Here is a 25,592-nt window from a genome sequence, read left to right as displayed (position 1 = left end):
ATGATCCAAAGTGGCTGATGATCCCCAAAGCCCCACAGTTAGCTTCCCCCATGGCCTCCAAGAGAATAAATACTGATTTCCCTTAGTTTCTAGTCCTTCTCATCTCTTCTTGCCTTACTACTCTAGGCAACTAAAGGAAAAGCTCTACGAAACATCCAGGCACGTTACAGTCAAAATATCCTAGTGACAATATGAGGAACAATTTGAAAACCGGATAATGTATAACTCCAGCCCTGCCCGAAAAACAGCCACATCACAGCTCCAGAGAGACAAACATGTAAAGGAGACTGTGTTCTGACTAGCAGATTTACCTGTCTGCCTAGGTGTTGCTTTAATAAATACAGCATTAAAGTCAGGATTCCTGGAATATTTACTGACTGGTGCTGGGGGAGAAAACTAGTTTACATCGCATGAAGTGCCCAAGTAGAACGGTTTCAATGATCAAATGAAAGAAATTATTGCTGTTATTATTATATATTACTACTATTATTAATAATAATAGCCACCAAAAAAAAAAGAGCTCAATCATCACATTAGAAAGCTTTGGCATGTGTGTTTCCACGTGTGACTAAAGACTGGTCCCAGGTAGCAGCAAAATTTCCCTCTGATATGGGCCAGCAGTGAGGCCGAGGGTGAGCAAGCTGGACACGGCTGTCCTGTGAACGCTGGAAGGGACAAGGTAACCCGAGGCAGTGGAGGAGGCGCCTCTGGATCTGCTCACCCGCTGCCTTTCCAAGACCACAGACTGCGGCAGGGAGTCGTAACTGCCTTCCTGATAGGCAAACGTCTCCAGGTCATCGAGCTGGGTTTTGAGCTGCAGTATCAGTTCCTTCTGCTTCTCCCTTTGGGTTTCCAGATGTTCCCGTTTCTCCTGCTCACTCTAAGATGAGAAAAGATTTGGGTTGATTTCACAGGAAAAGAAAAAGTCAGGGCACATTATGAATTCTCTTTTTTTTTAATATGAATTCTCTTAAGCCAATAATGACTAGTAAAATATAAAATGTTTCCAAGTAACCCGAATGAAATATAGAATTCATGGGACAGGTTCAAAAATGAGAATAATTGGGCTTCCCTGGTGGCGCAGTGGTTGAGAGTCTGCCTGCCGATGCAGGGGACACGGGTTCGTGCCCGGGTCCGGGAAGATCCCACATGCCGCGGAGCGGCTGGGCCCGTGAGCCACGGCCGCTGAGCCTCCGCGTCCGGAGCCTGTGCTCCGCAACGGGAGAGGCCACAACAGTGAGAGGCCTGCGTACCTCAAAACAAAAACAAAAACAAAACAAAACAAAGCAAAACTAGCAAATCATTTACAGGTGTAAGGCTGCATTTTAAGCTAGATGTCTACAGGATATTAAATTTAATCTTAAAATGGTACTTATCAAGACCTCCAGAAGTAAGATATGAGAACAAATGAAAAACAACAAATTAACTTTTTGTTTAGCTATTTAAAAAGCAATCCTCTTGCTTTAGCTTTGCTCAATATGAAAGCAAGCCTTTTCTCAGGGGATACTGCTTCTCCAAAGCTTTCCCAGTGTCGTGGTTTTTTCTTAGAACCCTGTTCTTCTCCCCTACTTAGTGGCCTAGCTATTCTTTAAGAGGTTTCCTCGATTTCCCCAGGCAGAACCAATCACTTCCTCTGTATTTTGTACATACTTCTACTCTAGCTCATGTCACATTATAATGATTTGTTTAGGATTCTGTCTCCCCAAGTCTATGAACTCCTTAAGGGCAAAGGCCCTGACTACCCCCAGAGCCTAGCACTGTGTCTGGCACAGGGTAAGCTCTCAGTACACATTTGCTGTATGTTACTGAATGCAATCAGGTCCAGAAGGACACATTGCAAATAATGAACTCTTATGGAAAAAGTTCTCTAACCAGCCCAAAGGGAAAGGACTAGGGAAACTTTGCTTTTGTTTTCATTGTATCCCATCACAACATTATGAAGCCAAAGAAGAAAGAAACCAGCCATAGATCCTGATTCCATTTTCATGAGTGTGTCTGCTGAACGCTGTTACCTGCCATGGTAATTACTGAGTATTCGATTTACTGGAGTGTGGGCAAACATGTTTACTAGGTGAGAACAATGAGCTCTGGTGCAAGGCAGGAAATAACAGAAATAATTTCCAGCATGAAGTGAGAGAAAATACTGGTTAAAAAAACAAAAAACTGGAACTGATAAGTAGTAAATCATTTGGTTCTAACATGTCCCCACTTTGGCACCACCTGTTCATGTGTCAATATATGCACACAAGATTACAGCTGCTTATTAGGTGTTTTGAGTGCTACAGTTTTTTTTTTTTAAGTTGTACACTGTTTCTAAAAGTAAAAATGGACAACCAAAAGGGCACCACATCCACACCAAACCTTGGTGCTCCTCACTCCTGAACAGGGCCTGACCACAGAAATTCTTTCTATCCTACCTGTTCCTTAAAAGTCTGGCAATTTGAGGACTCGTGCAAGGAGCTGTGGGTATATGGAGAGAAGGGTGGAACAGTAAACACAGGACTGCACTGGAAACATTTCAGATTAAAATAAGCAAGTCAATATCTGCTACTGATAAGTCTTCTTGGTTAAAACCAATTTAAGTGGGAAGAAAGCCACATATGGGTTGTAACCTAAACAATAAGAAGGTGGAGAAAAAACAGCGAGTCTCTTCCAACAAGCTGTCTACAACTGTGCACTTCCAGAGGTTCAAAGACTGTAAGGAAACATCCCCTGGGGCTGTCATACAAATTCTCAGCATTCAGTGTTGACTAACTGAATGAATCTTGTCACAGTTACCAAAAGGGCTTCCTTTAGAATACCTTGCTATTAAGTAGGATGGGGAAGGAGTTTTAAAATACCAGCATTAGGAAATTCACATAATTAGGACCTGTGTTTCTTACAATTACTAAGAGACCTTGCTGTTCACCAAAGCGCTCACCCATACAAGAGTCTGAAGATTAAAGACATTCTCTAGATTCTAGGAAAGCACGGACAGGGAGTAGATCTAAATTTCCATGGATTTCAATTCACTTGCTCTTCTCTAAGCAATTTTCTCAATCTCCAGGGTCGGAGGACTCTATCAGCAAATGTGCTGAGGACTTAGGTTCTTGAGGCGACGGCAAGGTGCGCGGGAGCAGCACTGTTTCACTTGGCTGCTCTGTTGCCCTCTGAATACTCTCCTCGCTCATCCCTCTTCTGCCTCTCACCTCATCACACCTGCATCTCTTCCCACACCTTTGGTGAACATTTCTCACCATCAGCTTCCCAGGCCTCTCTGTCCTCTTGCCTTTCAGCAGGCCCCGAACACCTGTCTGGTCTCCTCTTCTGGGACACGCATAGCCACCTAGACCAGCCGGCTTCTCACCAGTGCTACCTCCGTCCGCGTTAGCATCGCCACCCATCCACCCCTCTATTCCCATATCCCTCGGGGCCCGGCCCCAGCTGTTCACCTGGTCCTCGCCCCGCAACCGTGGCCGGTCCCCCGGCATCCCGTCGCCATAATCGCTGGCGGGGTCCTCTGGGCTCCCGTAACCCAGGACGTGAGGACAGCCGCGGAAGGCGAAGTCCTCGAGCTCGCTCAGGAGGCGCTGCTGCTCCGCCGGCGCCCCGCGCACCACCTGCCGCAGGCGGAACTGCACCTGCGCGAAATGCGAAGACAGCGCGAGCAGCGCCGAGTCCAGCCGCCGCCGCTCGGCCCGCAGCCGCCGCAGCGTCCGGCCCGGCGAGTCCGGCGGGGAGCCCGGGGCCGCTCCGGGCTCCTCGGCCGCCGCCTCTTCCGAGAACGGCGCCGCCCCGGGCCCGGCCTCTGCCACCGCCCCCACCGGCGCCCAGCGCACTGCCTCGCACGGCGGAAGCGACTCCTCTTCCTCCTCCTCTTCGTCCTTCGCCTTTGGTCCAACGGCCGCCACCCCCGTTACCGGTTCCGCAGCCGCTTCGAGAGCCGCCATGTTTCAGGAAACGCCGCCGCACGTCAGCCACGCCCCCTTCTGCCATGGCAACGGCGCGCTGGCTGGGAAACCCGGAGGGGCGGATGGGCGGGGCCCAGACGTCACCTAGTTCAGACGTCATCTAGGGCCGGCCTTCCCTCGGGATTTAATTCTGGCCAGTGGGTTTTTTTTTTTTGTTTTTTGTTTTTTTTTTATTGAGCGCCTGTGTGTCGGGCACTGAGTGTACTAAGCATTGGAGAAACAGGTGAATGAAGCCGGGACAAGTCCTTCCGTGTGTATCGAACTCTAATCCTTGACCTTGTCCCGGCGGGCGGGTCGTCTATTCCTAACGTGTGTATTTCTGGAGACCCCAAGATGTGAAGGGCTGCAGGGACTATGCTCTCCCAGAGTCTCTTCGGAGTGCGGATCCCTTGGCTTAGGCCACGTTCTCCCTTCCTCTAAACCCTTTCCCCAACCATGTAAGGAGAGGCAGCTGCTGGGGGCGTCCCCAGGATCTAAAGATAGCGGCCCCTGCCTCGGATTCCAAACGCCTCGGGGCAGCGGGAGCCGCCATGGCACGGTAAGTGCTTCTGGCCGCCTCTTTCACTAGAGATTCCTTTCCCCACGTTTTCTGGGAGCTCCAGGTTCTGCGAGGTCCCATGGGAACCCCGGACCCCAGGTCTCTGTACCCTTGGGGTGGTGAGGGGAAGTGTGACCTGAATATTCTCCATTACTCCCTACGTCTCTACTCTCGCACTTTCGGTTCTCCTCAGGTTCATCTTCACCGCACACCCCAGTCTCGTCACTCCCCTTCCACCCCCTTCTGTCTTATTTAGCTCCGCTTTGACCGTGCTGTAGCATAAAACGTCCCTGTATTTTCCCCAACCTTTCCCAAATGCCCTCAATCTTCCCTCTCGCACTCCTATGAAGCCCCACCCCAACTCCTCTTCAGACAGCATGCTCGGACCCTGTGGTACGACAGGCCCAAGTATGTGTTCATGGAGTTTTGTGTTGAGGACAGCACCGATGTCCACGTGCTTATCGAAGACCACCGCATTGTGTTCAGGTAATCCCCTCCCCCTCCACTGCTGCCAAGGCCTGGCTTCTTGGGAACCTTTCCCTTCTCCTAATGTCCCCACACTCCACACTCAGCCTCCTCGTCTCCTTAGCTGCATTGTCTCCTCAGCTGCAAGAATGCCGATGGAGTGGAGTTTTATAATGAGATTGAGTTCTATGCCAAGGTGAACTGCAAGGTAAGGGTGGGGTGGGGCAGTAAGGGCTGGATGGGAAGGCTGCTTGGGAAATGGAGATTCATTCTAAACCTCAGACCCTAAGAATGATGGTCTCTATCTGGCAGGACTCGCAGGATAAGCGCTCTGGCCGCTCCATTACTTGCTTTGTGAGGAAATGGAAGGAGAAGGTGGCCTGGCCCCGACTCACTAAGGAGGATATCAAGGTGAGTGTGCAGGAAGTGGCCGTTTTTTCTCCTGTGCTCTCTATCTGTGTACCCAGGTAGGCAAGTTAGGTCTGGGACTCACCCTTGGCTCCTTTCCCACCAACAGTCAGTTACTCGCCAGGTCCTGCCTATTTGACCTCCTAAATAGAATCCATGATTTAATCTTTTCCTAATTCAGGCCTTATCCATTACTGGGTGAGGTTTGTTGCATATTTTCAGCACCACCCTCAATCCATCCTCTGCATTCCTCGCAGCATGGTCTGTTTAAAACACACATTTGACCCCGTCACTTTTCCTCTTAAGACCGTCCAGTGGCTTCTTTTCCCCTAAAAGTTGAAAATTGGCTTCATGCTGGCTGGATCTGCCTCTCAAATTTGTTTTAGCAGTCTTCAAAGTGTTAAAAATTATTTTGATGGGCTACTGACATTTAAAAATGTGGAGATTTCAGACACCCCTGATGGCTCAGTGGTTAAGAATCCACCTGCCAATGCAGGGGACACAGGTTGGAGCCCTGGTCCTGGAAGATCCCACTTGCCGTGGAGCAACTAAGCTTGTGTGCCACGACTACTGAGCCTGCGCTCTAGAGACCACGAGCCACAACTACGGAGCCCACGTGCTACAACTACTGAAGCCTAGAGCCCATGCACCGCAATGAAGAGTAGCCCCTGCTTGCCACAACTAGAGAAAGCCTGCGCACAGCAACAAAGACCCAAGGCAGCCATAAATAAATAAATAAATAAATAAATTTTTTAAAATGTGGAGATTTCACCTTTCAGCCGGAACCACCATTTTCCAGTAGCTCACCAAAATGACCAACACAAAGGGAAAGAGGAGGCCACCCACTATATGTTCTCTAGGCCTTTTAAAAAACATGGAGTTGTTCCTTCCATGCGAATCTACAAGAAAGGTGGTATTGTAGGTATCAAGCGAATGGGCTCTGTTCAAAAAGGAATGCCCCACAAATGTTACCATGGCAAAATTGCAAGTCTACAGCATTACCCAGCATGCTGTTGGCATCGCTGTAAACAAACAAGTTAAGGGCAAGGTTATTGCCAAGAGAATTAATGTGCATATTGAGCATATTAAGCACTCTGAGAGCAGAGATAGTTTCCTGAAATGTGTGAAGGAAAATGATCAGAATAAGAAGGAAGCCAACGAGAAAGGTACTTGGGTTCAGCTGAAGCACCAGCCTGCTCCACCCAGAGAAGCACACTTCGTGAGAACCAATGGAAGGGAGCCTGAACTGTTGGAACCCATTCCCTATGAATTCATGGCATGATAGCTATAAAGAAGATCAAAGATCTAGATTGTAAAAATAAATAAATACATAAATAAAAATTAAAGAAATAAAAACGTAGAGATTTCACCTAAAAATCCAGATCCTCAGCTTCTCTTGGAAACTGGAGACTCTGGCGACACTGGTCAAAATTCCCAAATGCCTAGAGTTGGAGCTTGAAATGGGACATGCATTCCACTTCACTTCACTCCTTTTCATTATCTCCCTGACACTCTCAGGCATTTGAACTTGTAGCTTCTGCCATTTGGGTTAGAGTCTAAGCACCATAGCATGGCATATAAGCTGATGACTTGGCTGTTCTTTCCTTCTGCAGCCTCACACCCCTTTACTCTCTGCCTCAAATGTCACATTCCAACCACAGCAAACTGCTTGCAGCTGTCTTCCACACACCAGGCTATTATGCACCTCAATACCTTTGCTCAAGCTATGCCTTCTTCCTGGAAAGTCTCCATCACCACTACATTTGCCCACCTAACCCCTGCTCATCCTTCAAGGCCCTGCTACTCCAAGAAGGCTGGCTTCCTATAATATCCCCTACAGAACCCACCATCACACTTTCCACACTGTATTATAATGATTTATTTACATTTCCCTTCCCTCCTTGCTTCTTTTTTTAAAAATAAATTTATTTATTTATTTATTTTTGGCTGCATTGGGTCTTCATTGCTGCGCGCGGGCTTTCTCTAGTTGTGGCGAGCGGTGGCTGCTCTTCGTTGCGGTGCGCGGGCTTCTCATTGCAGTGGCTTCTCTTGTTGCAGAGCACAGGCTCTAGGCTCACGGGCTTCAGTAGCTGTGGCACACGGGCTTAGCTGCTCCGTGGCATGTGGGATCTTCCCGGACCAGGGCTCGAACCCGTGTCCCCTGCACTGGCAGGTGGATTCTTAACCACTGCACCACCAGGGAAGTCCCCTACTTGCTTCTTGATGGCTGGGACTGTGTAGTGAACATTTTAAAAATCCCAGTGCCAACCACAGTATGTGTTCAATAAATACCTGTTAAATGAACGAGTAAATAACTTCTTTCCCTGTCTAAATGCGGGAACTTGGAATATGGGCCTCAGAGGGTTGTCCCTGATTCCAGGGAATGCTGCTTGGTTGACTCCTAGGATGCTTTATGATACAGTTATCTTTCTAGTCAGTTGGCTCCTGGAGGACAGAGTTTCTATGCTTTTCCATCCCCTACAATGCCTGGCATTGTGCTTGGCACTTAGTAAGTTCTTGGTAAATCTTTGCTGCTGCTGCTGATGACGTGGCAGCGTGGAGGGGGGTTAACTAAAGGGGTGCTGTTGGGAAGATGATACCCCCATTGACCCTCTTTTCCCCAGGCATGCTCCCACCCACATACCCACACTCATCTGTGCACTTCTGCTGCTGCCTTCCTGGCCTGTGACTCTCTGTGCTTTGCTCCTGCAGCCAGTGTGGTTGTCTGTGGATTTTGATAACTGGAGAGACTGGGAAGGGGATGAAGAAGTGGAGCTGGCTCAGGTGGACCATTACGCAGAGGTAATGCCGTTTTCTGCCTATCTCAATCATTCTCTGTGACTCTCTGCACACATTGCTCTGGAGGGTTGTCGTCAGGGCTAGGCAGAGGGATATGATCTCCCCAGGCAGGTTGCTCAATGGTGTGATAGTCTTTATGTTTTGTGCAATGTTTATTTAGTAGGGATGAGAGAAGTGAATATTGTTAGTGAAATTGTATACATAGATTCATTCACTGTTTAGAGTAGAGCCTGTGTTCTGAAAAAGTTTGGCAAAAGCTTTTCCTACTTTTCTGTAATTCTTGTTCTCTCTTCTGTTTTCTTGGTGTATGTGTGTGTGTTTTTCCTGAGCCAGATAGCTTCATGGGAAGCTCAAACTACGCAGTATAAAAATTCACATCACTAAATAAATCACCAATCCCCAATGAATTGCACCGTACTATCCGATATTTGGTTTCTGAATTTCAGCTATTTATTCAAGTTGCAAAAACACTAATAGTAACCCAGATTAGTAAGGAGGTGTGTGTGTCTAAATTTCCTTTTAAAAAGGGGGTCAATTTCATATACACACTGCTATAATTAAAATAGATAACCAACAAGGACCTACTGTATAACACAGGGAACTCTGCTCAATATTCTGTAATAACCTAAATGGGAAAAGAACTTGAAAAAGAATAGATACATGTATAGGTATAACTGAATCACTTTGCTGTACACCTGAAACTAACACAACATTGTTAATCAACTGTACTACAATATAAAATAAATTTTTTTTAAAAGGGGGGTATCAATTTACTTTTCTCCAGTTCATTCCAGTGATGTATTAGGGGCTTTAAAGCTGGGGCAGTTGTTTGCCTGGGACCATTTCCCTGTGGTCCGTCGATATGCAGGTTGCTCTACCTTTGCCCCTCTTCTCTCTTGTGACTACTTTTCTCTTCCCACCAGCTTTTGGAGAAGGTCAGCACCAAGAGACCTCCCCCTGCAATGGACGACCTGGATGTAAGTAAAGCCTGCTCCTTAACCTTTCCCTTTCCTTTTAGCCCTTAAAAATAAGATACTAGAAAGCTCTTGTCCCAGTCTCTAGCACATAGTGGTTCTCAGTGCATGTTAGCCAAATCTGAATTTGACACAGGAGGTCAAATGTTCTTCTCCATGCTCTAGAACACCCCAGTAAGACCCTTGTCCCTTCCATCTCCCCTTCTGCTTCTCCAATCTAGGGCAGACCTGGCCCTGTTGACTATCTTTATAGCTATAAGGACCAGTAGCATTCACTGAAATTCTGGCATTAAATGATGCATGGCACAGTGCTGTTTACTGAGCACAAGTGTCTTATTTTATCATACAAAATTTAAATCCTTCCGTGTTAGGCTCCCAAGAAGTTGTGTGACTCAGAAAATTACCAAGGAAAACCTGGAGAGCTGGAGGGAGTGCGCAGCATTTGTGAACATAAATGTTCACTCTTTGCAGCCTCTACAGGTGCTTTTGTCTTTTTTTCCCCCCAGGATGATTCTGACAGTGCGGACGCAACAAGTAATTAACTTTCTGTGACAGCAGAGCTGGGGAGGAAGCTGTGGCTATCTTCCAGTCACTCTAACAAGCTAGGGCCTCGGTCTTTCTCAGCTCTCTGGCTGTGCGCCAGGGCCCTCTGGGATCTCCGAACTTTCCTAGAAGCTCTTTATTAAGGGTCCTCCTTCATGCTTTATTTCTGTTTCCTAGGCACTTGACTATGGCTGCTGCGTCAGATGACAGGATAGGAGAGGAGTAGACAGGTGGGGCTTCTGACTTCCTACCAACTGGCTGTAGTCTTTGTGTCTGGGCCACTCATCAGGGCTTTCTGGAGTATTTGAGCCTCTGTGTGTGTGTATGTATAAGAGCGAAAGCCATAGAATAGCATATAGATTATAATAAATCTGTAGGAACTGTTCTGTGTCTCTTTCCTTTTTGTACTTCTTCCTCCTAGAGGCAAGCCTCTTCCTCTCTATAGCTCCTATCCAGTGGAGAGGTGGGTGTCAGAGATCCTGGCCCTTACTGTCGAGATTGGAAGAAGAAAGATGTTGGGAGCAGACTTGTAACCAAGCTGGGGAACTTTCCCATGCCCGGATCTTCAGGGCAGAAACCAGCCTTTCACTGTATAGCTAATACTGCCAACTCTAGAACCAGCCAGAAACCCACCTTAGCTTCCTGCATACTCCAGAAATATCTTTACATGTTTGTTTGTTTGCACTTGAAAAGCAGGCCATTTATTGGCACTAGGAGAGCATTTCTTTAAATATCTTTACACTTTTAAAGCTAATTGTTGGGCTTCCCTGGTGGCGCGGTGGTTGCGCGTCCGCCTGCCGATGCAGGGGAGCCGGGTTCGGCCGCGGAGCGGCTGGGCCCGTGAGCCATGGCCGCTGAGCCTGCGCGTCCGGAGCCTGTGCTCCGCAACGGGAGAGGCCCCAACAGAGGGAGGCCCGCGTACCACAAAAATAAATAAATAAAGCTAATTGTTACATTAGTTAATGCCTATGTCTGTTTACTTACTACTCTATTCATCAGCTACCCCATTCATCCACAGACATTTTCTGAGGGCCCAGTGTGTACTTAAACTGTGACTTAAACAAAATGCCATACTCAGGCTTTGCCCTTGAATTCATGGTAAAGTACTGAGATTTGTTAAAAAAAATTAAAATCTAAAGTTTATTTCAGTAATATATGGACATAGTTTAAAAAATTAAATAGTATAGAAGGGTGTAAAATTTAAAGTAGAATTTGCACTCCCTCAATAGCTGTAACCACTGTTAACAGTTTCTTCAATAAATTTATATATTTATGTCTATATCTTTATATCTATATATTATACCTGTTATAAATTCCATAATACCTATATTTAATATTATATAATTATATAGTTATATATAAAACATACAACATATCTGGAACATAAACATATACAATATCATGTATTGTTTATATACAGTACAATATATTAAAATTTAACACATATAGGCAAATGCAATGCGTCTGTATGTACACAATGGGAATCATAATATTAATATACATCTTGTACCCTGCTTTTTTTCACTTAATATGTATTGGAGCTCTTTCTAAATCAGTATACATAGATCTGACTCTTCTTTATGGCTACATGGTATTCAGTTGAATATATTTTCCATAATTTAACTGGTTCCTTATCAAGGGATATTTAGGTTGTTGTTAGTCTTTTTCAGTTTTCAAACAAGGCTGCAAGGAACAGTTTAAAAAGTAGATCTTTACATATTTGGCAAGAATATCTGTAGGGTAAATTTTTTTTTTTCCCCGGCCACACCACGCGGCTTGCAGGATCTTAGTCCCCCAACCAGGGATTGAACCTGGGCCCTGGCAGTGGAAGCACCAAGTCCTAACCGCTGGACCACCAGGGAATTCCTATAGGGTAAATTTCTAGAAGTAGAATTGCTAGGTCAAAGAGCAGATAAACATTTTGAAAGCTGTTGCCAGGTTGCTTTTAGATGAAATCATACCAATTTTCACTTCCACCAAGAGTGCTCCATTCTCCAAAACCTTTTAGATATTTGCCAAGATAAAATTATACTTGGTTTAATTTGCTTCATTTTTTTTCTTTCTGGCCATGACGCAGGACTTGAGGGATCTTAGTTCCCCGACCAGGGATTGAACCCGGGCCCTCAGCAGTGAGAGTACAGAATCCTAACCACTGGACCTCCAGGGAATTCCCTGGTTTAATTTGCTTTAAATTATGAGATTGCTCATTGTTTATTAGTGATTAATATTTCTTTTAATGTGCTCTGTCCATGTCTTTTGCCCATTTTGATATTGACATTAGTTCTTAAACTTAAAAAATAACATAATGCAAATCTGCATTTGTATCGTGCTTTACAATTTACTAAGAATTTTAATATCATCTCATTAAAAATTTTGAACTTCATATCAACCTTGTAAAATAATTAAGTCTTCTCCTAATAGGTGCTCAAACAGGTCACAATAAGTGGCAAAGCTGGGACTTGAACTTGTCCTTGCCCACAATTCTGAAAACCGAAAATTTCTAAGAACTGACTTAAAAAAAAAAAATTAACACCAAAACTCATCCGGCAGCAAAACATGACCTAAAATGATATGAGGCTATTTATAATCTTTGTTTATTCCATTTAGCGTCTTTATTTCTCAGCATAAATATTAATACGTTTGATCACACGGAGTTGCTCCAGAGTTCCAAATGGAACACATTACGTTAACACACGGGTATGGTTTGCATTACTGCCTAAAATCAGAAAAACCCTAAATTCTGAAACATCTGGGAACTTCAAGCTTTTTATTACTTGATTTAAAAGAGCAGAAAGTTAATCTTAACTTTCAATCCATTTAACGTTTTAAGACACCGATTGCAGTTAAACTTCTGTTAACTTCTGTTAACCTCTTTATTTGCACTGTCCAATCTCGTAGCAGTGGTCAGACGTGATTATTGAGTACTTGAAATGTCGCTAGTCCGAACTGAGGTGTGCTGTAAGTGTAAAATACATACCAGGTTTCGAAAATCTTGTACGGGGGGGAAAACTCACTTATTTTAAAATACACATTACGGGCTTCCCTCGTGGCGCGGTGGTTGAGAAGCTGCCTGCCAATGCAGGGGACACAGGTTCGAGCCCTGGTCTGGGAAGATCCCACATGCTGCGGGGCAACTAGGCCCGTGAGCCACAACTACTGAGCCTGCGCGTCTGGAGCCTGTGCTCCGCAACAAGAGAGGCCGCGACAGTGAGAGGCCCGCGCACCGCGATGAAGAGTACAGAAACGAAGACCCAACACAGCCAAAAATATAAAAATAAAATAAAAAATACACATTACACGATGAAATAATATTTTGGATATGGTGATTTAGATAAAAACATTATTAAGGCACTTCCCTGGTGGCGCAGTGGATAAGATCCCAGTGCTCCCAATGCAGGGGACCGGGTTCGATCCCTTGTCAGGGAACTAGATCCCACACGCATGCTGCAACTAAGAGTTCGCATGCCACAGCTAAGGAGCGCGCCTGCCGCAACTAAGACCGAGTGCAACCAAATAAATAATTAATTAATTTTTTTAAAAAAAGAGCTTTAAAGAAAAATTAACATATGTGGCTTGCATTACATTTCCATTGGGCGGCGTTGCTGTCTATCCAAGCCAGTACCATCCCCACTTCTATCAGGCGGGCTTCCGCGGGGCCGAATTACGTACATCCCTGGGGTCCAACGGGGCCAAACCAAGTGCTATGACCAGTTCAGGCCGCAGTTTTGTTCTGTCTTGTCTTCCGGTTTTCTTCAAAGTCTTAAAATAGTCTCTCAACATTTTGGGCGCCTGCACTTCGCGTTTTCAATAAGTTTGTCCAAACCACACCCCGTTCTTTGCCCTTTTGCTTCTGCGCAGACGCGCCCGGAATGAAGATTGTCCCGCTTCGCTCTCCGTCCGGCGCCAGGTGTTTCAGTGTGCAAGGTTACCGGCGTCCTGGGAGACAGCAGCGATGGCGTTCCGGTGTCAGCGGGACAGCTACGCCAGGGAGGTGCGGCCGGCGGGCGGGAAACCTGATGCTCCGAGCGGGTGCGGCGGTGCGGGGAAGAGGGCGCCGCGTGGAGGGGGCACCGAGCTGGATTCAGTCTCGGTGCGCTGAGGGTTGGGGTCGGGGCTTACTCTCGCATCCTTCTCTACCCAGTTCACCACCACCGTGGTCTCCTGCAGTCCCGCAGAGCTGCAGACCGAAGGAAGCAACGGCAAGAAGGAAGTGCTGAGCGGTTTCCACGTGGTGCTGGAAGACACGCTGCTTTTCCCCGAGGGCGGGGGACAGGTACCAGGCCCGTCCCTTCCCCTTTCCTTCTCCCCACTCCCAGGAAGCCCCTAATTCTTTCTGAGCAGGTTGGAAATGCTCTCCTGGTCCTCAGTCCCAGCTGTAATGAATACAGATGGAAATTAGTTCAATTCAGTTCATTTGTTTATTCAGCAGGTATTTATCAACAAATAGTTATCTGTCCGTAACAAATGCTGGGTACTAATTCAAGCTCTAAGGATAAAAGCTGAACAAGAAAGTGTCGCTGCATACGTAGAATATTTATTGGAGAAAACAGACAAAAAGGTGAATAGATAAGTAGTATGCCGGTATGATAAATGCTATAAAGAAAAATAAAGGTCGAGGGAAAGAGAGTGATGGGATTGCCTCCTAGGTAGGGGGCAAGTTATTTCGGTCGAGAACTAAGTGAGGTGAGGGGGTAAGCCATTGCCATTATATAGTGGTGCTGGTGGGGGGTGGGGAGTATTCGGGGAGGGAGAATAAGTGCAAAGGACCTGAGGTAGGAATTCGATTAGGGTGTTTGGCATGGACTGAAAAAGTTTCCCCTGAAGGAGCACAACAGAGGGCAGACTTATCAGTGCTGTGATGGGGTAGGGGCAAGGTCCAATGAGAACATGGGAAAAGAGAATAATAACACCAAAGGTGGGCATTGTGGGAGAGCCTTTCCCAGCCGAAAGAATAGCACAAAGGCAGGGAAGCCTGTAAGAATCTGACAAGTCTAGTTAACTGCAAAATGGTCCCAAATAGTTGGAGCCTCTGGTGTGTGTTGATGACAGGCTGGAGATGGCTTTGGAAACGTTAAGTGGGGGCCAGTTCAGAGGGCCTTGAAGGATGTGTTAAGGTGTGTGGACTTCATTCAGGAAGCTTTGGTGAGCCATGGAAGTACTTAGGCAAAGAAATGATGTGAGAGAACATATTCAGTAAACTTGATTGTGAGAAACTTCCAATTTTTCCCAGCATGGAGGTTTTCTGATCTGCTGAAGGAAAACCTGTGCCCTCAGGTATCCATAGCCGGTCTCATTTTATATATCACCTCTTCCAGGAAGTCTTCCCTGATTCCCCAAGACTGTTAGGTTCCTTTTCTTTGAGCACCTCTAAAACAATGTACTTTTTTGAACTATGGCATGTAGTAGATCATATTGCAATTGCCTGTTAGCATGTCTCTATTCTTCCCCAGACTTTTCAGTTCCATGAGGGACCATGTCTTATTTACATTGTATTCTTGGGTAGGCACAGTGTCTTGTAAGCAGTTGATATTTTGTAATATTTGATATTTTTAATGAATATTTTTGAATTTAATTCTAGTAGCAGTGTAGAAGATAGAGTGGAAGAAGGGAGAAAAATTCAGGTCAGTTTGGAAACTATTGAAAGGTAAAAATCTAAACCAAGGCAATGAGAGTGAGGATTAAGTTTCTTTGGGTTTTACTAAAATTTTCGTTGCTGTAGTTACATTTTTTTTTTCAAATTTTATTTATTTATTTGTTTTCGTGTTCCATGTGCTATACAGTAGGTTCTCATTAGTTATCTATTTTATGCTGTAGTTATAATTTTTGTATTCATTCTGTTATTTTGTTCTGAAGAACAAAAAGTGTTCCAAGTGAAGAGTATAGAGAGAGTCCCCTCATGAACAAAGTGGACCACCTCACTTGGCATTGCTTCTTCTCCCTTAGGGAATCTCAAATTCTGGGTGTGTTTCTCACAAACTTTTGCTAGAGGGTCTTTGTATCCAGGAGTTAGGGTGAGCCCTGCCTTCTACCACCAATTATTTTTACTTCTTTCCCCAGCCTGATGACCGTGGTACGATCAATGACATCTCTGTGCTGAGAGTGACCCGCCGGGGCGCCCAGGCTGATCATTTCACCCAGACACCTCTGACCCCTGGGACTGAGGTACAGGTCCGGGTGGACTGGGAACGGAGGTTTGACCACATGCAGCAGCATTCAGGTAGGTGGGGTGGGAGGAGGCAGTTGCTGCATGTGGGAATGTCACGATGATTGAGACGTGGTTTGGGTTCTCTAGGAGTTAACCTTTTGGAAGAGACAGACATACTCAGAATCAGCTCCGGTTCAGGCAAGATGTGATAAATGTTATAAAAGCAAAATGAGCAGTTAAAGTAAAAGTATTAGAATAACTGCTGGATTTAAGTATTACTAACTTCCCACTTGATATCTATATCTGTATATGTCTCATAGCCTTCTTAAACTCAAAATGTCCAGAATGGAATGAAAAAGCCACCCCCTCCTCCAGATCTGGTCTTCTCTTCCCCTTCACTATGTTCAGTGCATGGCATCAGCATGCACCCAGTTGCTCAAATCCTGGAAGTCAGTTCGGACACTTCTTTAGGGATAGCCAGCCAATCTGAGTCATGTCGGTTTCTTTTCTAAATACTTCTCTATCCGCTTCCACCGTCAACACAGACATCCTCGTCCCAGCTCTCATGTCTCTCCCCAGCCCTCTGTAGTAGCCTCCCGGCTAGCCTCCCCGTGTTCATTCTTGTCTCTTTGCAACCCGTTCTCCACAATGCAGCCAGAATATTTTTTAAAAATGAAAGTCTGATCAGGCCACTCCCCTGCTTTAAAGCTTTTCAAAGGCTACCCGTAGCTCATGATGACTGCATCCTGGCCATGCTGGCCTTCTCTCCATTCCTTGAACACATCCTGCTTGTGTCCTTCAAGGCCTTTGGCTGTCTTGGTCCCTTTGCCTTCACAGTTGATTCCTCCTCCCCCTCCTCCTCCTCCTTCTCCTCCTCCTCATCCTCCTCCTCCTCGCTGTCATCGATGAGGGATAGCGCTGTATCTCTAGTGCCAGGCCCTGTGCCTTGCACGTGGTAGGCACTTGACAAATTTTTGTTGAGTGAATGAATCTGGGACAGTTAGAACTCGAGTTCAAATCCTGCCTCTGACGAGCTCCTGTTGCCTTGGCAGGTTGTTTGATTTCTCTAGACCTTGGTTTCCTCATTCAAGAAATGGCATCATAGAGCCTCTTGCAGAATTCTCCTGAGGGTTTTCAATAAAGTATCTCTCAAGAGTATTACCCAGTGCCAGGCAGGTCTTCAGCAGGAGAATTTCTGTGATGACATTGACATTGGGATCGTGTCACTCATGATCACTTCTCAGTTCTTCTCCCATCTCCTCCGCTTTCTGCTCAGGGCAGCATCTCATCACTGCGGTTGCTGATCATCTGTTTGGGCTGAAGACAACATCATGGTGAGCAGGAGGCATAAGACTAACGGTCAGGCATGGGTCCCCGACTGCTGGCTCCTTTCCTAGTAGTGAGTCAGGGGTAGGAGGATAAAAATCTGTGGTGCCCACCTGTTTCCCTCGAAGATGGGGTGGTGGATGACTTTGTGTTTTCCCTGAGAAACATCTCCCTTTGATTAGAAAAGAACATGGACTTCGGAGCTCCGTGACCTACAGGGTGAATCCCTTGCGTGACCTTGATCATGTTCCTTATCACCCCTCACCTGTAAAGTGGAAATGACAGTCCCTACTTTGTGACATTTTTGTGAGGATTAAATAACAGCATTTACATGAACTTGCTTTGTAAACGATAAACTTCCTTCTATCATTAATTGTCCCCAGCAGCATCCTGTGACCACTCTACTTCTTGCAGGGAGTTAGGGCGACTCCGGAGTGTCATCGAGCTGGACAGCCCCTCTGTGACTGCAGAGCAAGTAGCTGCCATCGAGCAGAGCGTCAATGAAAAAATCAGAGATCGGCTGCCTGTGTATGTGCGAGAACTGAGCCTGGATGATCCCGGTGTGGAGCAGGTGAGGGGAGAGCCAGCGGGGTGGCTTCTGTAGAGTGGCCCTCCAAGGGCTCCTCATCCAAATTCAGACAGCCCTCCTCCTTCCCTTGCGTGCCAGGTGAGGGGCCGGGGTTTGCCGGATGATCATGCTGGGCCTGTTCGAGTTGTTACCATCAAGAGCGTTGATTCCAACATGTGCTGTGGGACCCACGTGAACAATCTCAGTGACCTTCAGGTAGGTGAGGAAGGGCTCTTGAGTGGGTGGGAGAGAGGGTGTCGGAGGTCGGGGATCACAGTAGGGCTGGGAGTGATAGAGGGGGACACCTGAGGGGTCCTGAGTGAAATCACTCCTTATTGCTTCCGAGCCAGCGGGGAGGTCTTGATCTCTCCTACCCTTGGGTCCAGCACCTGCTGCGGGGTGTGTGTGTGTGTGCGTGTGTGTGTGTGTGTGTGTGTGTGTGTGTGTGTGAGAGAGAGAGATTTTTTTACCTCCTTGCCTCATGTAGGTGTGTGTGTGTGTGTCTGTGTGTGTGTGTCTGTGTGTGTCTGTGTGTGATTTTTTTACTTCCTTGCCTCATGTAGGTCATTAAAATCCTGGGCTCTGAGAAGGGGAAAAAGAACAAAACCAACGTGACCTTTCTGGCTGGGAACCGGGTGCTGAAGTGGATGGAGAAGAGTCACAGCACTGAGAAAGCACTGACAGCTCTGCTGAAGTACGCCCCCTTCCACTGCCTCCTTTTCTCAGTGCCTGGGCAGCCCGGAGCTTAGCCTTCCCGCCTGTAGGGCAGACAGAATACTCTATCCTTAGGGGTAGGATGCAATCATAAATGCTAAGGTGCTTTGGATAGTCAATCGGATGCACACAACATGGTTTCTTCCTTTACATCCTCTTCCCCAACAGCCTGAGGCTTCCTTGGAGTGTCCCTGGGTCCCATCACGAAGGGCACCGTTGATTTATGCCTGACACCAAAAGCAGTTGGAAAACTGGGCAGGTCTCCACAAACCTTTCTCTTGCAGGTGTGGAGCAGAGGATCACGTGGAAGCAGTGAAAAAGCTACAGAGCTCCAGCAAGCTCCTGCAGAAGGTGATTTATCCACGGAGGGTGGCAAGGGTGTGGGCTCTGCCTGGAATAGGCTCCCCAGACTCAGCCCCTCCACCTAACTGGATGTGCAGCATGTTAGTGGGCAGTGAGTGGGGAGGGGAGGCGTGGAGAGATGGTGCTCTCTCTGGTTACCCTTCTCCCCACCTGTCAACTGAGTTATGGCATCCTTTTCAGAACAACCTGAATCTGCTCAGAGACCTGGCTGTGCACATTGCCCACAGCCTCAGGAACAGCCCAGACTGGGGAGGTGTGGTCACATTACACAGGTGAGGCCAGGGGTGCTAGGCTTAGGGCTCAGCCTCTCCCCTGTATGCAGTGCAGAGTGGGAGGCGGGTCGCCCCTGGTGTTCTTAAGGCTGAGAAGACCCGAAGAAGTGTGTTGCCTTGCAGATTTCCTGGGTTTGATATAAACATCTTCACTATAACTTTCATTAGAGCCTTCCCTCATCTCCTTTGCCATCTAACAGGTCTCCACTTACCCGGGTGAATCCTGTTTAAGGGAGACAGAAACAAACGCAAAACTTGTTATGACGTGCCGAGGCTTAGAAAGATGCCAGGCTGGCCGTCAGAGAGCACTCTCTGTCTCTGGGACTTTGCACAAAAGGCAGCAGTGTGGCCAGCCTCACGAGGAGGAGCTGGGCTTCCTGCAGTTTCCTAGCTCCCCTTGCAACTTGGATCTGATGTCTTTGCCCTTTGTTTTAGGAAGGAGGGTGATTCTGAGTTCATGAATATCATCGCCAATGAGATTGGGTCAGAGGTAAGAGGAGCATGAGGTTCTCTGTCCGCCCTGGGTGGAGACCTAATGAGGGGTGCCAGGTTAGCTGAGGTCCCTCCGCACAAACACATGAAGAATAGGGAACAGAAATTCATTCAACGCTGTTTTCTCAGCACTGACTCTGAGCCAGGCTCTGTTTTAGGTGCCAAGCTCGGCCAATGGTATTGACCTTTCTGGGGCTGTGACATTTACCAGCTTCAGAGCTCCTTTTATCAGAACTGGAACTCCTCCGTGCCACCACATTTATATGTGCTGAGGGCTGATTTCAGAAATACGGGGGTTGGCTAGGCCCTTAGAAGGCCATCCCTTCAGTTTTCCTTTGCCTCTGGCTTCAGCCACCCGTCCCGGTCCTGACCAGAGCTTAGTGGTTTCCAGGTCTCTCTTTTGCATTCACTCTGGAAACGCTTTTGGGAATATCCACTCCGGGCCAAGCAGTGTGTGTGTATCTCTCTTCTTATTTCTGTGTAGAGAGTACTGATTCTCAAGGAGCTCACTCTTGAGTCTGGGAGACAACCGTCTATGCCGACATTTATAATTTAGGGTGGTCAGTGCTAGAGGCAGAGGAGCGCATTCCCTGAAAGGCTGGGGAGGCTTCAGGGGGAGGGGCCTAGAAGACTGCTTAGCGGTCATCGGCAGACAGGGGAGCCGAGGTGGCCAGGCAGAGGGAAACTCGGAGGTTTCGGCGATAGCAGACACAGGGTGCAGGGGTGGTGGGGGAGTGGGGTGAGCAGGCTGCAAAGTTTGGCGGGAGTCAGATCCTGAAAGGCATTTTATGCTTGGTCATGGTCAGCAGCCTTCTGCCCCCTTCTTAATATTCAACCTAAGTTCCTATAGCCACTCGCAAAGTTTCTTGTCCCTAGTGGGCCCCAGAGTGGAGGGGCTGCCTTACATTCATTAGGAACATCACTTGTGGTTTAGGAGGGAAAACCTGTTTTTCTTTTGAGATATAATTGGTATGTAATGTTGTATAAGGTGTACACTGTGCTGATTTGGTATCTTTATATATTGCAATATGATACAGGTCTGTTCTTGAGACTGAAGAGAGTACAGTTTAGGGGGGATTGACTGCACGTCTTTTAAGTGTCAGGGCTCATCTTCTTGTCTTCCATCCCAGGAGACCCTCCTGTTCCTAACTGTGGGCGAAGAGAAAGGTGCTGGACTCTTCTTACTGGCAGGGCCAGCTGAGGCTGTGGAGACCCTGGCGCCCAGGTAATCTTCGGTGGACTGCTTTGCACGGGTTGAAGAGCCTGTAAGCCTAACCTACTAATAGCACCCTTGTTGGATGCAAAGGGCCACCATATCTGCATCTCATTTTTTTTTTTAATTAATTAATTTACTTATTTTGGGCTGTGTTGGGTCTTCGTTTCTGCGCGAGGGCTTTCTCCAGTTGCGGCGAGCGGGGGCCACTCCTCATCGCGGTGTGCGGACCTCTCACTGTCGCGGCCTCTCCCGTTGCGGAGCACAGGCTCCAGATGCGCAGGCTCAGTAGTTGTGGCTCACGGGCCTAGCTGCTCCGCGGCATGTGGGATCTTCCCGGACCGGGGCACGAACCCATGTCCCCTGCATTGGCAGGCAGATTCTTAACTACTGCGCCACCAGGGAAGCCCCTGCATCTCATTTTCATTCACATCACAGCCATGTGATGTTGCCTGAGCAGAAATAATGATCACCACCATCATTCCCAGTTTTAGAGATGAGGGACAGCACATTGTGTGCCTGAGATCTCACGGTTAAAGTGGCAGAACTGAGACTCGAGCCCAGGACTTTTGGTTCCAAATCTCACGTGCTCTGTGTTTTTTCTTTTAGAAATTGAGATTCATAAGTGACACATGAATACAGGTGCTGGATTCTAACTAGGCAGTTGAAGCACCTGCTTAAGGCATCAGCAAAGCAGAGGCACAGACAAACTTGGGGAAAAAAATTAGGGTTTTGAGACTGAATCAAAAAAGGTATTGATGTAGTTATTATAGAAAAATTAGAATTGTGTTGGACTTTTTTACTCTTATATTGTTTATATTTTCTTATTTTAAATTAGATATGGAGGTGGAGTGCCCCATATTCTTCCTGGCATTTAGGGTTTTTGAAGTCCTTATTGGCTCTGATGAATATGTGTTCATTGTAAAACACTGAAGGAAAACAGAAGTATTTAGAGCAGAGGTTCCTGACAGGCAGCCAGCTGTGGCCTATAGACTGGTTTGGCCTGTGTACTACTTTAAATTTTCAAAATTAGTTGCTACATTTTAAAATTAGGAGATTTTTATTTAAAAATAGAGAGTTCTAGCTTTTCTCAAAAAAGGAAGAAGAAAAGGCACACTTTTGCAACACTGGACTGACGTTCCTGCAGGTTAGTATCTACGAGGGCGTGAGCGGGGGCTGCCTATTCAGACAGCACAGGCCCGGCCAGTGCCATAGGCCCACCTTTCTCGCTCAGCCCCATTTGCTTCCCTGCTGTTCCTGCAGGCCTTTGTGTCTACAGCTCTTTACTCCTAATTACGCTCGTCCTGTTCCTTGGAGGTTGCCATAATTTAGCCCGTTTCTAGACACTTCTGTCGTTTCCAGTTATTCTTTTTTTTTTTTTTTTTTTAATAATCATTAATTAATTTATTTTTGGCTGCGTTGGGTCTACGTTGCTGCGCGCGGGCTTTCTATAGTTGCAGCGAGCCAGGGCTACTCTTTGTTGCAGTGCGCAGGCTTCTCGTTGCGGTGGCTTCTCTTGTTGTGGAGCATGGGCTCCAGGCGCACAGGCTGTAGTAGTTGTGGCTCGTGGGCTCTAGAGCACAGGCTCAGCAGTTGTGCACGGGCTTAGTTGCTCCGTGGCATGTGGTATCTTCCCGGGCCAGGGCTTGAACCCTTGTTCCCTGCATTGGCAGGCGGATTCTTAATCAGCGTGCCACGAGGGAAGCCCCCAGTTATTTGCTCTTAAATAAATATGGTACCCATATCTTTGTGCACAATGTGCAAGTATTTCTAGAAGCTATTTACTTTTTCTCTCCCCCCAGCCCAAGGGGAAAGCCTCAGGGCTGCCCTTGGTTTTCCTGTGACTTTTCCCTCAAAGACGCCCTCCCTCACTGTCTCTCTGCTCCCCAGGGTGGCTGAGATGCTAGAAGGCAAGGGAGCGGGGAAGAAAGGCCGCTTTCAGGGCAAGGCCACCAAGATGAGCCGTCGGGCAGAGGTACAGGCGCTTCTCCAGGACTACGTCAGCACGCAGAGTGCAGAGGAGTGAGGGCTCGGGTGCCTCCCTGGTTGTCCGTTGACAGCCGGCCTCCTGTGACCACAGAAGGAGTCTCTTGGACAATAAAATAGTTTGACTTGAAATGATTGTGGCACCATGTATATTTACATGATGGATATGAATTTATACAGTATATTCCAGTGTGCTTATGTGATCAGTGTCTGTGAATAAACAGCTTTATTTTTTTAAAATTTATTTTATTGAAGTATAGTAGATATATTCAATGTTGTGTTAATTTTGCTGTACAGTAGAGTGATTCAGCTATACATATATATATTCTTTTTCATAATTTTTCCATTATGGTTTATCACAAAATATTGAATATAGTTCCCTGTGCTATACAGTAGGACCTTGTTGTTTATCCATTCTATAGATAATAGTTTGCATCTGCTAATCCCAAACTCCCAGTCCATCCCTACCTACCCCCCAACCCCTACTATGGCATCCACAAGTCTGTTCTCTATGTCTGTGAGTCTTAAACAGCTTCCTATTTCAGCTCCTGTTAGGCACACCCTATCCGTGAGTGTTATGTTGATGAACTGTAGTAATTTATCTAAACCCAGCTGCAGTCTTTCTTCATGTAGAAATGCAGCTGCCTAAGGAGATGTAAGTCAGGCCAGAGGCTTGGCTTAGGGCTTAGACTCACATCTCCTTGTTCTCTTATTTTTTCCTTATTTCTTTTCCTAGTCTTGTGTTTCAGAATTAAAAGGTATCAATGACTTTGTAAATAGGTCAAGAGGGCACGAAAATATATAGTCAAAAGATGTTCCAAGTCTGCTATTGAGGCAGGAAAAGGATGGAAAAAGACACCAGGCAAGACTAACCCAGAGAAAGCTGGGGGCATTATTAATATGAGGTAAATGAGACTTTAAGGCTATAACACTTTAAGAATCATTACTGGCTCCGCCCCCCCAGAAAAAATAAAAAGGAATTCCCTGGCGGTCCAGTGGTTAGGACTCGGTGCTTTCACTGCTGTGGCCTGGGTTCAATCCCTGGTGGGGGAAGTAAGATCCCGCAAGCTACACAGCATGAGCAAAAAAAAAAAAAAGAATCATTATTAGAGACCAAGAGAGACATGTGGTGAGTGATAAAAGGAAGATAAAATAGTTCTAAATTTACAGGTATCTAATAACAGCCTCAAAATACATAAAGCAGACATTGACAGATCTAAAAGGAGAAACAACTCCATAGTTGATGGAAGATTTAAAGTCATCTTTCAGCAGCTGGTAGAATAAGAGGAAGCATTATCTCAAGGTTAAGAGCATAGACTTTGGAGTTTCACAGACCTGAGTAGTCCTGGCTTCGTGCATCTATAGGTGGTAGAACTATATAACAAAAAGCAAGGAATTGATTTTAAAAGTCAGCACAGCATTTATTGATACTTCTGGGGAGGGAGTGAAGCAGGACGAAGAAGGGACCCAAGGTGGGGGTGGGAGGGTGGTTTCTGGGGTACCGGCAGTGTTTTGTTTCTTGACTTGGGTGACAGTTAAACATAGGGCTTTGCTCTATAATTATGCACTGTAGTCTACATTTATGATTTATTCCATGAGGTTATATTTCACAATTTAAGAATACAACTTAAAAAAAATCTGGTTCTGTTGTTTACTCACTTGGGAGAGTTATCTTGCCTTTTCAACCTTCACTTTCCTCACTGGTGACGTGGCAGTAATGGGGTGCCTTGATCTCTGTGTTGTTGGGAAGTAACATATTCAACTGTAAGTGCTCAAGAAAACACTGGATTCCTGGAGATGACCTAGAATGGGTTTTTTTTTTTTTTTTTTGCGGTACGCGGGCCTCTCACGGTTGTGGGCCTCTCCCGTCCGGAGCACAGGCTCTGGATGCGCAGGCCCAGCGGCCATGGCTCACGGGCCCAGCCGCTCCGCGGCATGTGGGATCTTCCCGGACCGGGGCACGAACCAGTGTCCCCTGCATCGGCAGCCGGATTCCCAACCACTGCGCCACCAGGGAAAACTCAAGAATGGGTATTTTTGATTACCTAATGTTCAGTTCCTCTTTACCTGCAAATCGAGGATTGGTTGTAACAGCAGGAGCAGCTGCACTTCCGCCACCTCCAGGTGAGCTGCATCCCTGGGCAGTGCCCCTTTGGATGGACGTGTGTGCAGGCACCTCCTATGCGTCCCCAGGTTATTTTGGAGCTATGATTGAGGCCAAGGGAGGCGTCTTTTGAACCCAGCAGCTACCGGTGAATAGCTTCAGATTAGATGTCTGTCTCCTTGTTCACACAAGGACTTTATTCAGGTAAAATTCCCACATGAGGAATTTCTGCTGCGTTCCTGCTAGAGAAACTGAAGCAGGCAGGGGAGCGTGGCTTCATAGAATTTGGCTGGACGGAACTGAGTGGTTACCTAGTGCAGTGGCTTTCAAACTTTTGTCTTCAATTTAAAGGAAGCTTTTCTTCATGAGTCTTACATATAACAGCCCAATTCGGAAATGGATGAAAGCTGTGTTGATCTGGTTGGAAAAAGGAGTGGAGGCTTGGAGTTTTGCAGGAGCTTAGAGGGCCCTGAGGTACCCCCATGGAGCCACAGGGCACCATTTGGAAACCATTGATTTAGTGTAACTACCTTATTTTATAGATGAGAAGGTTCAGGGAAGTTAGGTGCCAATGGGTATATAATTAGTAATAGTACCATAGAGCAATAAGCATCCAAGGTAGTTAAAAAGATTAGCTTCACGTTTAACAAGTATTTTTTTTTTTTTTTTTTTTTTTTTTTTTTTGCGTCACGCGGGCCTCTCACTGTTGCGGCCTCTCCCGTTGCGGAGCAC

At 46.6% G+C, this 25,592-nt stretch overlaps 3 protein-coding genes and 1 pseudogene across 12 annotated transcripts; 3 read left to right on the top strand and 1 right to left on the bottom strand.

Annotated features, from left to right (window-relative positions):
• Positions 1 to 29: 29 nt before the first annotated feature.
• Positions 30 to 4,092, bottom strand: LOC114487670 (RUN domain-containing protein 1-like). 2 transcript variants are annotated; one of them, XM_028499083.2, is made up of 3 exons: positions 3,432 to 4,092; positions 2,418 to 2,460; positions 804 to 880 (listed from the first exon to the last, which is right to left on the bottom strand). In XM_028499083.2, exons 1-2 carry the CDS (start codon positions 3,927 to 3,929, stop codon positions 2,425 to 2,427), a joined length of 534 nt encoding a protein of 177 aa, XP_028354884.1. In that variant the 5' UTR covers positions 3,930 to 4,092; the 3' UTR covers positions 804 to 880; positions 2,418 to 2,424. The 2 variants fall into 2 exon arrangements, with proteins under 2 accessions (XP_028354883.1, XP_028354884.1); XM_028499082.2 differs by lacking the exon at positions 2,418 to 2,460 and having other exon boundaries at positions 30 to 880.
• A 209-nt stretch (positions 4,093 to 4,301) lies between these two features.
• Positions 4,302 to 10,061, top strand: PTGES3L (prostaglandin E synthase 3 like). 6 transcript variants are annotated; one of them, XM_007102102.3, is made up of 8 exons: positions 4,326 to 4,488; positions 4,861 to 4,974; positions 5,095 to 5,161; positions 5,266 to 5,364; positions 8,074 to 8,163; positions 9,084 to 9,137; positions 9,641 to 9,668; positions 9,855 to 10,061. In XM_007102102.3, exons 1-8 carry the CDS (start codon positions 4,481 to 4,483, stop codon positions 9,860 to 9,862), a joined length of 468 nt encoding a protein of 155 aa, XP_007102164.1. In that variant the 5' UTR covers positions 4,326 to 4,480; the 3' UTR covers positions 9,863 to 10,061. The 6 variants fall into 6 exon arrangements, with proteins under 6 accessions (XP_028354889.1, XP_007102164.1, XP_028354885.1 ...); XM_028499086.2 differs by having other exon boundaries at positions 4,383 to 4,488; positions 4,682 to 4,974; XM_028499087.1 differs by having other exon boundaries at positions 4,407 to 4,488; positions 4,839 to 4,974.
• Positions 6,173 to 6,647, top strand: LOC102989339 (60S ribosomal protein L21-like; annotated as a pseudogene). The gene has a single exon (XR_002892753.3). The product of XR_002892753.3 is annotated as a 60S ribosomal protein L21-like (transcript).
• Positions 10,062 to 13,837: 3,776 nt separating the features above from the next.
• AARSD1 (alanyl-tRNA synthetase domain containing 1) lies at positions 13,838 to 22,888 on the top strand. Of its 3 annotated transcripts, none has more exons than XM_055090248.1 (13): positions 13,866 to 13,950; positions 14,104 to 14,235; positions 15,259 to 15,298; positions 15,735 to 15,894; positions 17,099 to 17,156; positions 17,563 to 17,719; positions 17,816 to 17,932; positions 18,280 to 18,410; positions 18,715 to 18,781; positions 18,974 to 19,065; positions 19,501 to 19,555; positions 20,688 to 20,782; positions 22,661 to 22,888. In XM_055090248.1, the coding sequence occupies exons 4-13, from the start codon at positions 15,879 to 15,881 to the stop codon at positions 22,794 to 22,796; spliced, it is 924 nt and encodes a 307-aa protein (XP_054946223.1). In that variant the 5' UTR covers positions 13,866 to 13,950; positions 14,104 to 14,235; positions 15,259 to 15,298; positions 15,735 to 15,878; the 3' UTR covers positions 22,797 to 22,888. The 3 variants fall into 3 exon arrangements, with proteins under 3 accessions (XP_054946222.1, XP_054946223.1, XP_054946221.1); XM_055090246.1 differs by having other exon boundaries at positions 15,256 to 15,298; XM_055090247.1 differs by lacking the exon at positions 14,104 to 14,235 and having other exon boundaries at positions 13,838 to 13,950; positions 15,256 to 15,298.
• The last annotated feature ends 2,704 nt before the right edge of the window (positions 22,889 to 25,592 follow it).

This window comes from Physeter macrocephalus, chromosome 14, assembly GCF_002837175.3.
Source record: "Physeter macrocephalus isolate SW-GA chromosome 14, ASM283717v5, whole genome shotgun sequence".
Lineage (NCBI taxonomy): Eukaryota > Metazoa > Chordata > Mammalia > Artiodactyla > Physeteridae > Physeter > Physeter macrocephalus.
The sequence above is the reverse complement of the archived record's forward strand: the minus strand, read 5'-3'. Positions and strand labels throughout refer to the sequence as shown.

Coding starts and splice junctions, on each gene's coding strand:
- PTGES3L (XM_007102102.3), top strand. Junction 5,162..5,265: donor ATGCCAAGGTGAACTGCAAG/GTAAGGGTGGGG, acceptor TCTATCTGGCAG/GACTCGCAGGATAAGCGCTC. Junction 5,365..8,073: donor TCACTAAGGAGGATATCAAG/GTGAGTGTGCAG, acceptor TTGCTCCTGCAG/CCAGTGTGGTTGTCTGTGGA.
- LOC114487670 (XM_028499082.2), bottom strand. CDS start 3,929: ATGGCGGCTCTCGAAGCGGCTGCGGAACCGGTAACGGGGGTGGCGGCC. Junction 881..3,431: donor GGTTGCGGGGCGAGGACCAG/GTGAACAGCTGG, acceptor TTCTCATCTTAG/AGTGAGCAGGAGAAACGGGA.
- AARSD1 (XM_055090247.1), top strand. Junction 18,411..18,714: donor GCACTGACAGCTCTGCTGAA/GTACGCCCCCTT, acceptor TTTCTCTTGCAG/GTGTGGAGCAGAGGATCACG. Junction 19,556..20,687: donor CCAATGAGATTGGGTCAGAG/GTAAGAGGAGCA, acceptor CTTCCATCCCAG/GAGACCCTCCTGTTCCTAAC.